At 45.1% G+C, this 14319-nt stretch overlaps 1 protein-coding gene across 1 annotated transcript; it reads right to left on the minus strand.

Annotated features, from left to right (window-relative positions):
• Positions 1–5885: 5885 nt before the first annotated feature.
• On the minus strand, positions 5886–6889 carry N7503_006557 (uncharacterized protein; the record flags this gene model as incomplete). Its single annotated transcript, XM_057066104.1, has 3 exons — positions 5886–6409; positions 6488–6619; positions 6667–6889. 3 exons carry the CDS (start codon positions 6887–6889, stop codon positions 5886–5888), a joined length of 879 nt encoding a protein of 292 aa, XP_056921573.1.
• Positions 6890–14319: the final 7430 nt, after the last annotated feature.

Here is a 14319-nt window from a genome sequence, read left to right on the forward strand (position 1 = left end):
TAGACAGTCTCTTAGTCTCTGTCATGGCTCGGCGGCAACAGGGGAGTCTTTCGCAGGATGGATGCGGTCTTTGGCAGCAGGAGCACAGCCTCTGGCATCAAAATGACAGTATTTCTCAAGGCAGTCTGTTACTGACCCAGGGAAGAGAACAAATCGATTCTTCGAATTGTCATTTCTCTTTTGATCCCCGGGGCTTAGTGGTAGCTCTACCTGATATGACCATCTCCTACCGCCCGATATACGCTGACCCGTGCTTCTCGCGTGGAGTAGCCTGGGGAATCTCTCTGCTCTTATTCAGAAATACGCAGGAATTTCCTCCACCTTATGGCCGGTTTTCATCGCGCGGTTTGTTGCTTCAATGGCCGTCGACAATTGCTGAAGACACTTAGGCTTGGAATGACTTCGACGATTCCGGAAGGTATTTCACGTAGGGCTAGAGGTAGGACCGTTGGGACTGTTGTGAAGAACTTGAAGGACATTAGAAATGTAGAGAAATATGTTTGGATTTACTTATCGAAGAGTTTGCAGCCTCCTTGATTCCGTGCTTCAAACTCTCCGCCGGCAACGTCAATCAAGTTTGCTGATACTCAGTACTGATTCCTTTTCCTTGTTGTCTCTTGTAGATCTTCGACCGAAAGGCCAAAGCGGACTGGCTCGATCACCCTCGTTGGTCACGCCAAATTTGTTGTGCTCTATTATTTTTTCACCTGGCTAGTATGCTCTGAATCGGATCCCACGTCTCCCATATTATTCCGAGGTGCCTCATATAGAGGTCCTGACTCCGTGGCGTCATGACCACATATCTGTGATTTTGATACGGTTCGAGGACTTCGAGGCAATATACACGGCGGCCGAACGGAGGCTAGTTTGTGACGCACTGCGGTGATGCATCCGCAGGGACTGGCATATGTCATGCATGAGAATATCAGTCAAAAGACAGAAGGGCCGAATACAGAGCTCGAGGTCACTTGTTGTGTGAAGTAAAGAAGACCAGCCCAGTGACTTGGCCGCAGCTGCCAGTGTGTCGAATTGGAAAGAGAACAGAGAGAGTCCGCGAAAACACACCTGTCATGTTGACCTAGAAAATATAGCAATTCGTCATTCAATAGTATTCGTTGAGTGTTCAATTTTTTGAAATATGCACGAGCTCGGCGACCGTCTCAAGTACGCTGGATAGGGTAACGTAAAGGTGCGAGCATGTGGATGAAGCACTAGATCAGAAATTCAGCTGCCCGTGACTGAGTGAGAAAAAGTTTCTTCTGGTGGAATGCGATACAGTACATACCATCTGAAACAAAATAAGACGGGACGCCCCGACAGAGCTGTGGCAATCGACTAGGCCCGACACTGTCTGACCATGAATCCATCGAAGACCAGGCTTGCATTTCCAAAGGCATACCATTCTGAGCCGTAGAGAGAGAGAGGTGTCACAGCTACCCCGAGAGCTAGTGTTTAACGCATGCAGAAAACCTCTGAAGTCACTTGGTCGTAGGCGACCGAGCCCAGCATCTCAAGCACAGAAAATATCGACAGTCGTCTAGCTGAAACATTCAAACAGCTTCAATACCTTGACGCAACAGAGTATTGGTGGATATCCGGTGAAGATAAGTTCGTGCAGAGCTTGCGTAGAAAAAGAGATCCTGGGATGGTAGGGGTGGAGTAGGGAAGTAATGGGTGGTAGGAACGTGTCCGGGCTCGCAGGCGCTATTTCTTTTCCATTCCTTACCTCGAGACCAACACCGCTTTTTCATCAACTACGTCCTGATAACCAGCTAGCATGGTTCATTATCTTCTGAAATGGAGAGTTAATCGTTCATAGATACGCACTGCTCATTTTCAGTCACGCCTCAACTTCGACGCTTCAATCTACCTCTTTCTTACAGTCGCAACCTCCCGGCCATGCATCGTGCTGATTCTCGGGGGTATACATTCTCCCCTTTGCATCAATCGTCATGTGTAATCCAGCTGACAATAAGACAATGATCTCAGTTCAGTATCTTTCCCTGCAATGAACCAGACAAGCCCTCTGCGCGAACCTACTCGAACACCACTCTCGACCTTTCAAAGCAACCCCGAATGGAACAAGAATGGAATGAATAACCTTCTGATTTTGGAACTAGTCACACATGCCTCATCCGGCTAACAAGAAAATGGTGACGCCCATGAGCCGTGTGATGGAGTTGAGTTGTGTTTTTCAAACCTCGATGCCAGAAAAAGGAGACACTACTTCGCTATGGAATCCACTTTGCTGTGCGTTTAGAGCCCAGGTCCTGCCGAGTCTATTTCCTGCAAAGACTGCGAAGCCATCCATAAAGCATATCACATAGCAACAACACAAGTGTTGCGATCTCAAGTGCCATGGCTTCCAACAATTCGCTTTGGTCAACAGCCGGGAGATGGATCGAATTTGCCAACCACTTGAGTACATCTTCAATCAGGAAAATATGCCAGGTTATTCAAATGGTTTATTTATTTAGGCAGCTCAAGATATGAATGCGGTGACTAGGCCTGGCCATGTGTGGGAGACTGCCGTCAAAGTCCAAAGAACATCAAGAGTTATGGGGTGGATTGATGCCAGAAGCCTTTCCCTACGACAAGCACTGAAAGGGCAACCAATTCTACACCATGCCTTCCAGGTGTTTGGCATCCTGTTAGGGTGGGGAGGAACTTGAGATCGAAGACAAAGCCTTAGGTATACGGTAGACAGACATGAAGATCATTTCATTGATGTGCTATTTTCATCTTTATTCTCTCCATCCAGCAAGCAGTTTGAACTTTCTCGACATAAATTTCCGAGCATCCTAGGACAGTACATAGCACCAAAGCCTTGTTCCTGATCTCACAGTCACTAGGAAAGCTTTTTGACTCATGCTGAGATTTTGCCCAGCTGAGGAGAGCGTCCTCAATATTAGGAGATCTTCCTTTTGCCCGTGTCTTGTCCATTGTATGTACTCGAAGGATCAATTTCGGAGGGGTGGTGAAGCTCTGGAAGGTCTATCAGTGATGGCCAGCCCTTTCTAATCAAAAGGCATACCTCGAGTGTTTGCAAAGGCGGTTCGAATGGATGTTCCAATTTGGCTAGTATCTCCACGGACAAGGCATAGCAAGATGAGGATAACCAGTGCAGTGCCGCTGAACAGGAGTCCAGTACGCGGCGTTGAAAAGAAAGGGAGGAGAGTCCCCACTTAGACCGGCGCTCTGATCCTTGCCTTTGCCAACCTCGCTTCCGGCTGACTGAGATGGTTTCGACTTCTAGCTGTGGTCTTTCTCAAAATAAATCACAAGTCATACAAGCCTTTTTCTATATTTCGACTCTCATATTTCAGGCCACCGCTTATGCTGTGAGCTGATGAAGCTGATTTCAAATACCAAAGGGCGTATTGAAGTATGATAGCAAGACCTTAATACTGACTAATCAATTCAAGCTCACATTTGTGAAGAGCCTGCTGCTCAAAATCTAGGAAAGGAAGGTGCTACTACGCAAGGCTCCGGGAGCGTTGGAATTAATACTTGACGAGCTTTAACGCACCATCTCTATCATATCTGGTATCACCACGCCGTTGCCTATCTATTGCCTATCTAAAACTGCTATTGAAAACTGATACAAACAGCCCCTTCTTTTTCTGCAGCAATGGCCCCAGGATCCCTCCCGAGGTTCATATCCCGCGTGCACGAACCTGCTCAGGCCAAGGCAATGCGTACTAAGTTCACTTTCAGCCGTGCATGAGACTATGTTCGTAGGTGGGTCCCTAGATTCTTACGTATTGACCAGGTATGTCGGTACCCAGGAATCCAGCCCGCCAAAGCTGATGCCTATGCCGCTTTCGATTTACATCATTTGGAATTGTGAGATAGTGTCGCTTGCAACAAATCTGAGTCTGCGTTGCTGATACACAGGTCAAGGAAACTGACCCTCTGCAATCCAGTGTCTTCAGATGTTGATCCCGGGATTGCGGTCCCTCCATCTGCTGAATAACGGCCCTGTGGCCTTTCCCACCTTGGGAAAATGTGATTTTACGCGTAGACTTCGGAGAATTTAGCATTGGTGCCGGGCGATTCAAACCGGAGTTGGCCTTATCAGACCCAAGAGAAGGCACTGTGGGGCTTTTTTCGACATAAACCCCATTGGGCGGATTGGTAGATTAGCGATGCGGCCTAAGCCTGCGCAAAAGTCACCATTTTACTCCTTCTTCCCTCCCCCAACTCACTTTGTTCGACTTAAACAATAGTCACCCCCAATAGTGGCTCTATTTAGACTCCAAATTTATCCGAACTTACAGCTTTGTCGTCCTGCAACTTCTTTCCTGATGGTCTTTCGGCACATCACATCGCAAGGCACGGTCCAAGGCGAAAAGGTCGACACGCCTCACGCCCATTCCGATCCAGCTTTTAGCCACATTGGTACAGATGGGCATGTAATGGTGGGACTATAATTGACAATGTAGCTTCTTAAGTATCCGGGCTGATGACGGAATGACTCAAAGCGTACCCCACCCAGCCCAGTACTCTCTTCGAGCGCCACCGATCCCAAGACATGCCCCGCAGAAAGTGATACGAGTATTGGAGGTATGTTTAGGACTTGAGTTGTAGTCTTTCATGCATTCAAAATTCCTTTAGGTCCCTCGGCCAGCAGTGGTACCCCTCAAGCACGCAAAGATCAAGGTACCTTTACCACCATCGGGAATTCCACAGTTTGGCACCGTTTCCCATTTACTTTCTAATTCAATATTCTATAGATAGTGAAGGCTTGAATGATGTGAAGGATAACAGCACTCGTGGGGAAGACAGCCTTGGATGCACTGAAGTAAGCGGCGGCTCGTGGGTAGTGAATGGCGATGTCAAGCAGCTCGGAGTCATATCATGAAAGGGGGCAAGGTAACACGGGAAAGCTGGCTGGTCAACGGTGATATGGACCCTGACACCTTCATTGAAGCTTTCTGTCGGCCCCGCTGAGGTCGGTTCTTGAGCTTACGGAGTGTTGATACAAAGCAGCGGATCATGATTAGGGTGGCTCGCGTAGGTCCAAAGAAGAATTGTATTTGCACTATGAAAGGTAGAAACAAGATGAGAGCATCACGAAAAGATCTCCAGATTCTTCAATTTAAGATCCCCACCCACTAGCCCGAATCACCTTTGGAGTATGAATTTACGTCAACATAAATCAGTATACCAGGACTGGCATGAGCCTTGTTTATTGAAGTTCGATCTCTAAGATTAGTCAAACCTGGCAACGCAGACAATGATACCCTTCATTTTATTCCAATATCCATACAATGCCAAAAATGTCGGTACCTGCAGGTACCGCCTCTTTCTTGTCTTCCAGTACATGAAATCTTTTTAAAAAAGGAAAATAGCGCCTTGGACGATTTTGGTTGGCTGGCCGGCACAGAATCCCATTTGTTACAACCCCATCACCCTGATATGGTCTTCAATTTCCGCAATCTTTGCAGGAATATTGTGCCATCCATGCGCAGCTGTAGTTTTCGGCACCCCGTCAGGTAGCGTGATGGCGTTCCTGAGGGAGAATGCTCTTTTGGACGGGTCAACTAAAGAAATTGCTCAAAATGAGACAGCCGCACTCACATGTATGATAGATATAGGGGACGTGTCGGAAGGGGAGACCTGCTCAATGAGTCGTATTTAGTCAGGCAGTAAAAAGACTACGTAAAGGGAGTACTGACTGATGACCGACAACAAGTCTCAAGGACCCTAGGCATCCATTATGTTTGATGTTTTGACCAACTGAAGGGTCTAGAAGGATCGCAGGGAGTGGATCAGACCGAGACGTAAGCCGCCCCTTTCGAAGAGCTGCGAGGGTGTTAGTGATCGGAGAGCTAGAGTCTGCGTTAGCACATTCAAATAAAATCAAATTGAAGCAGCATCACTTACAGCGGCTCGCCCGCTTGGGAATAGAACTGCCAGTCGATTGAAAAGTCACATGTAAAGTCTGTCCAGTGCAGGGACGAAGGGGAGCCCAGAGGTATGATTTGCCTCACCAAGCTGACCTGGACATCTGATGTGGACGAGTATGCAGCGAAGTCTACCGCACTGATACCAACGTTCTTGATCTCCCATTCAGGATACCCGTTCGGCGTTTGTTCACAGACCCCGACACGGCTTTCAGAGTTTTCTCTCTGCATACAATGTGTTGTCGTCACGTCTGGCAAGACAGATGATGCGCTTATATTGGGGATTGGGTGGTGAGTTTTGGAAAGATGATCCTGATTCGCGATGATAACATTCACCCTGATCCCTTCTTGCCGCGATGACTTGCTCCACCGAAGACCGCACCTGTTGCAGAGGTTCCGCTTGCCCTCAGGTCCTTTTCTCCATTCCGGTGACTCTGTCACCCGACACAGGGCGCACATCCGACCGAGTCGCTTTCGCTTGCGCGATGGTTGCGGCTGTTCTACAGGGCAACAATCCAAGGTCCATTTCTTTGAACCCCGTGCTAAACAAATTTCGCCTTGCCTTATCAATAGCAAACCATTTAAGATATCCCGACACCCTTCCAATGGCTCAAGAGCGCCGATTTGTTTCATCGCATTGCGCAGATCTTCAAGATCCGACTCTTCATCAACTAGATTACGAACAATGTGACAAAGCAGAATGATCTTGGCTACCAAAAATTAGCCATTGACTTCGGACTTTCAAAGAGAAACGTACAAGCCTTGGGCATTTTGCGGGGGGGCTCATATTGAATCCATACGGGCCACCATTGAGGTCGTGATCTCGTGAACTTTTCCGATGGATGGAACACCTTTACCCATTTGTAGGTGACTTTCTCGAGAATTGTGTTTGAAATCTGGCGGAACTCTTCTTCGTATCTTTGTGCCAGTACGCACTTGTACTCCGCCTGAACTTGATTCTGAAGTTGGCTCTGAAGCATTGCATAATGAGTTTCTGACGACGAATTCTGCAGTCTTCTACTCATCCAAAAGCCATATTCTGGGTCACGAATGTCTTCCATCGCGCAAACAGGCTGAAGACCCGAAAGGGCGTCCAAAGCCTTTTGGCTTGACTACTGCTCTCGGAGGAAGTTGAATTGGTGCTGGAAGTATGATGGTGGTGTCGCTTGCTAAAGAGGCATTCGAATTGGGTCGAACACCAACTGAGAGGAAGGTTGTCAGGTATCAAGTGCAATGCCATAGCTGAGTGGAACGACCATTGTGGGTTGGGAGCTCTCACCAGATGGATTGTCAATACAGAATTTGTCGGCAAGATCTTTGTCTGGAAGTTCTATGATTTGCCCAGGTACGGCACCTCTAGCTAGTTCGAGTGGACTTGTAGGTCGGACGTTTCGCCTATCCGTGAAGTTGTTCGATCCTTGCAGGACTTCCTGTCTCCAATGAAACGACCTTTCTTCGTCTGACTTAACTGAATTCCAAGTCCAGTTCATGTAAAGCGCTTGCAGCGAGAAATAAAAGGAAAAACATCCCATGGCCTGTCCGGACAGTCGAAGGCTAGAAATTTCCCCTCCCCTTGACGATGAGAGCATTTCCATTTATGCCATGATTGGCGCACGGATACGCTTGCAATGCAATATAACTCAACCCCACCAGAAGTCACCAATGAGCTGACGCGTGACTTGAGACCAAGCGACCCAAAGTGGTTGCTTTCGCTGTTTTTGCTGGCCCTATGCAGCTAGCGGCTCAGTCCAAGGGGGCAAATGAAATTACGATCCTGATTTTACACGCATTCATCAACCAATGAATTCAATGCTTTGTAGCCCTAGCAAATGCAATGGAACATGCATGGCCCCATGCGCATCACATTGGCCCCACACATCGCCAGAAACTGGCAACTTGTAACGTTTGTAAAAATGTGAAATATTACAGCTACCTCTCAATCATGGTCCCATTATTTTGGGAATTCGGGCTTTTCTATTTTCCAAACAATCTCCTTACCTGAAGAGTTCATGGTAAATCGTTCAGTGATTCGATGAGTGGGTCCAATCCAAAGCAGAAACGCCAACGGGGATTCCAGACCTGGTGATGCTGCTACCAGGACTTGAGATCCCTTTTTAACCTATAATCAGCTTTCTGTAAGATTCGCTTATTTGTTTAGAAAGACGACTTTGGTCTGCGAGTTTATGCAGCAAAAGGGGCATCATAGTTTCCAATATTGCATCGAATACCTGCATGGATTCCATTATTCTAGCATAATCTTCACTCGTCTTGTGCGCTACTGCGCTTGACCTGTTCATCCCCCTAATGTTCTGCGAGATGGCAGCTGTTTCAGCGATCGAGACTTTCTATTGGTCACGCACCGGGCCGCTTTTGCCCTACCGACTGCCGTTCGCTCCCCCACAGCCCATGATTACTATAATGTCGACGACGATCCTATAGAGAGATTTGAACGGCTTTGAGTGTTGTCTTGTATCGCTTCTATGACGGGAATACGATCAATCTATATCATCGTAAGCTTCTGCCGCATTGCTTCCGAGATTGTCAGTAACTCGAAGGCCGATAGAGTCAACATCTGCCTAAGCCTTACGCTGGTACTTAAATCCGAATTTCTCGAGACTCCACCATTTTCGAGGCCAGATATTTTCTTTCAATATTCCATACAAGGCGGTAAAAGACGCGAACGATGATAGCCAAGAGGACTGATCTTTCCCGACGTTAAATGTGAAAGTCAGCATTACTGGACCGGCGGTATCGTCCTCTCTAAAATTGACCAGCTCTAATTTCCCGAGTTCTTGAAGGCTTCTTCGGAAACTCGAGGATGTTTAGTTGGTCAGGGGGGAAGATCCCGTCCGGCGAAATGCGGATATTTGACATGGAAACCCTGTCAGGATTTGCATCTTGCAGGTCACAAGAGCAACATTTGCCGAACAATGGAGCGCTGGTAGACACCTTATCAACCCCGCCTTATCACACACACACCCTATTCCATCTATTCAGCATCTATTTCGTGATCTGGAAGCTGGCAGAGATCCAGAGTCGATTGCTGGACTTAGGGAGAGTCTTGGGAGATGGTTCAAGGATAGATGCAGCCGGCAATTGTGATATCCGGGAATTCTCCATCGATTATTTGTTCATTGCCGTATTCGGCGATAATGTGGATGAAATCAATGACATAGCCAACTATAAACCGCGAGATGTACTGTATGTATCAAGAAAAGTACAAATTGAGACGAATGAGAATCTTTTGGCCTACCCGGGGCACCTGCGGTCTGAACACTGGCAATGAAGACCTCATTGATGGAGGGTTACAGCGTCGTGAGGGCTGCATGTGGGCTCGTGGCACTCCGTGTATTTTAGGAGAAAATATAGCGATACCGGAGGATAGCTAGTACATAAAGGGAGGGGTCCGCGGCGGGCGGGAAGTGTTGTGATATGAGGCTGGTGTAGATCAGGAACCAAGTCTAATTATCGGAATAAATTCAAAAGTATGTATACGAATAGCCAAGTTAATTTCCAATCAACTTGTTCTTCTCGTTGTATAAATATTCCAAGTCTCCCTCACAATAACGACAATCAATCTTCCTTTGAACCACAACAGGAAGAAACCCTTGCGGCGAGAGCCCGGCTCTCCCTCGAAATGGCGATGTTGTCTACGAGGGAAAGGGTGTCCAAGTGATATTTGTGTGTGATATCCCGCACATAATATCGTGGGCCTGACGCAAGGAACTCTTGCAACAGTTTCGAATAGAACTTATCATGTCCCTCACTTTGCATCAATATATGCAGGCAAGCTCCGCCCGTCACGCGCTTGGACCGTAAGTGGTCAAAGCGTGCGACCGTTACCCGTTCTGTCGAATCTTGTCCGCGCGGACAAGATTCGACAGAACGGGTTAAGATCGTAGACTGTGACAGCTAACAAGGATTTGCAACTCACTATCTCAGAGAGAATGATCCAATATTAGTGGAAAACCCTTTGAGCTGACAGATATCGATTGATAGTCATTTCTTTCAGCCAGGTTCGAAAGGCAATTTGCACTTGAGCCGAGATATCACTTATCTTTGGGCCGTGAGTTTTAAAATACTTCCAGATCAAGTACATAAACAAGACAAAATCTCCATCTCTAGTCTACCTTCGAGAGGAAGCTAGACTAGACGCTCGCCATAAGCTGTTGAGCCACACGATATTGCTTGAAGCTAACATTTGTAAGATTGATTAAAATCCTGAAAGCTATGTGAATGCTGACTTTTCAAAACGATAACCCGGCTCCAGAGAGCAAAGATATTGAACCTAGAAGTTATCAGCACAATCGAAAGGTTCGAAAAATACGAGGGTACCATTTGTGGTATATAATACGTCCACATCTGTTTCTTCGTTAAATACGAGGATAAATCGGAAGGCTATGTCCTTGGCGGTTAATCTATTACTAGAAGAACGTCGGGTGAGGATTAGCTACTAAAGCTCTAGGGCAAGATATGGGCAGCGAAGGCTCTCCTAAGGAATAAAGAGTGGATGCGTCTGAAATAGAAATACGGCATTAAAAGGGACAAGATCATGAAGCTTAGTCGTCGTATGAATCTCGAAAGGCGATATTGAATATAGGTCTTTCGCTATTTCTTGAACAACGTAATAGATGATGTTCACTATGTTCCTTACCAAATCTTGTTCGTATAGCAACCTCTGATAATGCTGTCTATACTATTATGTTGATAGAAATTAATGTATTTTTCATGAGGCTATATATAGTATATTATGAAAATACTTAAGGCTACACTATCCTCTCACCATAGTATCGCCTAACTTATCCTTAACTGCCATAAAATATGACTAAGCTGAAATACTGGCTATCCCGGGAGGCTTTTTAAGGTTTCTATTTCCCCTCTCTATCCCCTCGAAATAGAGTTTAAATTTACTGATCAAAGTAAAGTTAGCGTTTTAAGCGTGGTGAAACATGAGAAAGGATACCTAGTGTACCTGGAGGGCAACATCTTTCTTTAATGCTAAGATACCTTTAAATCTTCACGCCCTGAGTTTATACCCTAGTAGGTTTTTCTCGTGATTATGAAGGGGGTAAGCGAGAAAGGTGACTTTGATAGAGAGCTTCAGTTCCTTCTAGGCGCTATATAAACGAGATTGCGTTCCCCTGGTGTATATAACTTGGATGAAGGCAAATTGATTCGACTTGCTAGCGCATTTGACCGAAAGTCCTTAATCTCTCTTAGCGCGGAAGTAAAGTATGGAGGCTATTTAAAGGATTTCTGCTATATCGAGCCGGGTATTTGGTAGATGAAGTTTTTCCTGTTAGATAGCGGGTTGATTGTGTTAGAAAAGGGTAGTTTAGCAGAATTGGTGAAGTTGATCTTATAGGTGGATTCTGCCTCCCCACCTGAGCCGAGGCTATTGGAATTTGATGACTGAAAGCTGAATATGATAGCGGGGGCTAAATATATTCTGAAGATAGTAGAAGGCTTTAAACTATTATAGAATGGTACTGAGTTTTTATTATAGGCAAGCCGCCCTATAATTGCTAAAATCTCGCCTTTGACTTTGGTAGTAAAGTATAATGTATAACTATGAATTCATGACTCGGCCATTAGTATCTATTTTCTGTAACCCTCGGGTTTTATATATGGTAGTTATTACTTGTGGATCTGTCTAGTCTTATCGGTAGCTTCTAGGAACCCTTTTACTGGTCTCGGCGAAGTCAAAAGGAGGATAGGTATCTACTGATAACGGTAGGTTATAAAAAGCCCTAGCGTCCCTGAAGTAGTCTTAACTTCTTGAAACGATAACTAGCCTTCTATCTATTCTATTCGCTTTATTGTTGGCTATTTGAAACCCTCTGATCTCGTTAGAACGACAAGACCACACATTTCTAAAGAGAGGAAATGTCATAATTGATGAAAATCACGAGTAAGTGATCTACTTAGGCTAGGTATGATAGTTTCTAATAGCTCGTAGAGAACACAGCCATTAGGCTGCATGACAAAACATTTATCGGCATTCTATAATAAATGATTGAAGCTTGGCAAAAGGCATACGGGAATAGTAACGCGGTAAACACACTCGCTTAAATCCAAAATGTCATTCGCGTTACTGAACTCACTAGGGACATTGATCCCATGTGGTTTATACCTGAAACTCTTCGCTGGAGTGTTAGCAATCAAAACTTTCTAGTAAGCGAACTTGGGAAATTTATTCAAATTGCGATGTTGATAGGTCGCGAGATCAAGCTAAAGTACTTTTTTACTGGAACTAATGCCCGGTGGGATGAAGAGTCACTCCTGCTAGTGAAAGGAATCTAGGAATGCCGGTGGGAGGCAGGTGCTTTATGGTTGAATTTGTAGGTTGTCTACCGAAAAGATGTGTTCTATGTTATGAAAGAAGTTGGAGACTTGATAGCATTACTGTATGGCTTATCATGATTTGCAACGAGTTAGAAGAATTAATAATCCCTCGATTTGCGCTTTTATTCTAGCTGCTTGCTCTACGCGTAATTTGATATACTTCTATAGCTTCGTTGAAACATCCGAATGCCATAGAGGCGCCACTAAGGTCCGATATTGAGGCATTAATGCCTTGAACGAGTTATATGTAGAAAATATAACGAAGAAAGCTGGTGATCCTTAGACGATTCTAGTTGGCCGCAGCCTTGCGCATGTATAAAAAACCATAAGAATCTTCACTATTGTCCATTTTTGGCAGCAAAGAGATATGTAAAGTTCCCAATGCCCTAAATATATCTGACGGGTCATTAAAAGAGCTTCTTTCTTCATTACCTTTCATAAATCAGCTGCTGCTTGTTGCGACAAGAAATTTCTTTGTTATCTTGCTCTCTATCTCGATCAATCAAAGTTATCTCGCTCTGTTTCCCTATGTCTGATATTGAGAGGTTTCGATTGCTTAAGGTCATAGTGGACAAATCGAAAATCAAGGTTGTTTGCCCTAAATGCCTGTACCCGTTTCTAGACATAGAACCACTCTACTAGCATTTCTAAAGCGAAGAAGGGGATGTCTATTAGGGTCTCGCGTAGAGGAGAGCAGACTTTTTGACATTTTGGCTAAGCTATGAAGATGCTGTCGGGCATGAAGTGGACCCTGAGTTACTCAGGCCCCATCAGCCAATATTTGAAGTTTTTAATGTGATCGAATAAAAGATTATAAAGATCGGGAATGAAGCATATATAGAGAGATATGATTTGCTGTTGGAAGTCGTGCGACTGTCAAAAGTATAGGTTGTTTGCCCTTAGTGTCTTTGCCTATATCCTCGACCAGACGTTTTGAAGAAAGAACATTTTAGTTAAATGGATGATGATGTTTATAAAGGGCTAGTATTAAGGAAATACGATGCGGTGGCTTTCCGTGTAAGCTACTAAATCGCGGTTAGAAAACCGATCCCTCGTGATCTGTTTTCCTGGAACTAGCCGGTGTTTAGCGTAGAGTTTGTGATTAATTGTATGGTGTCAAAGCACGTGGCTGAGGTGAGATCATAGTTGTGTTTATAAGAAGTCATAGCTGATAAGCGAGGAGACAAACATACACATAGAACCTTGAAACTAATTTGTCTAAGTTAGCATTTGGTAATGATTGAGGATCCGCCTATGAATGCCCTTTTTTGTGTCTTGATCCCGGCTCCACCCTTCGCTAGTTTCTGGCGTAATGAAATTTCGAGATGGAGCCCCTTATCGCTTTTGGAGCTTAGATTAGATGATATGCTAAATCGGGCTTATTCATTGGTATAAAGTGGAGGTGTGACGCGAAATGTTAACTGTTTAAATTGAGATCTTGTTAACACTAACCTATACCTTTAATATGGCTTTGGCCTAGCCCTCATTTGAATTTCGATAAAAATGATGCCCGCAATTTCGAGCACTGAACCAAGGGGGAATGAGTTGCCAAATTGTGCCTTATTAACTCCTGGCTATTAGAGAACCCATGATGTATAAGAGATTCTGGAGGGAGGCGATAAGGTGACCAAGCTCCAATTATTAAGGTTTCGTCCGTTCAATAACCGATTTGCCTTATTTATGAAGATAGACCTGTCTCCGCCATCAAATACACGCCATTCTCTAGGCATTCTAGAGCCTAATCTCATAAATGCGCTCCGTTCACAGGCCAACACGATTATGATTACTAGCGATCTTTTAATAACTAGCCGTCTGAATTTCCTTGACCTTTTCGAAGACTTTGTCCTAGAAGCGCTGGGACTTTCGCCGCAACGTTTGTAGAATTTTCGACAGCAATACGAGAGCTTGAGTAACTTATTATACAACGAGTTGCTGAGGAAATCGGGTGCTATAGAATAAGTGAAACAATTGATAGTGGTGCGCCTCTTCCCGCTTCTCAATAATTCTGAATCCTCCGTGTAGCCCTGACGCGTAATAGGATTTATAAAATAGCGAGTTAGATCCC

Source organism: Penicillium pulvis, assembly GCF_028828015.1.
Source record: "Penicillium pulvis strain IBT 33274 chromosome Unknown contig_3_segment0_segment0, whole genome shotgun sequence".
Taxonomy (NCBI): domain Eukaryota; kingdom Fungi; phylum Ascomycota; class Eurotiomycetes; order Eurotiales; family Aspergillaceae; genus Penicillium; species Penicillium pulvis.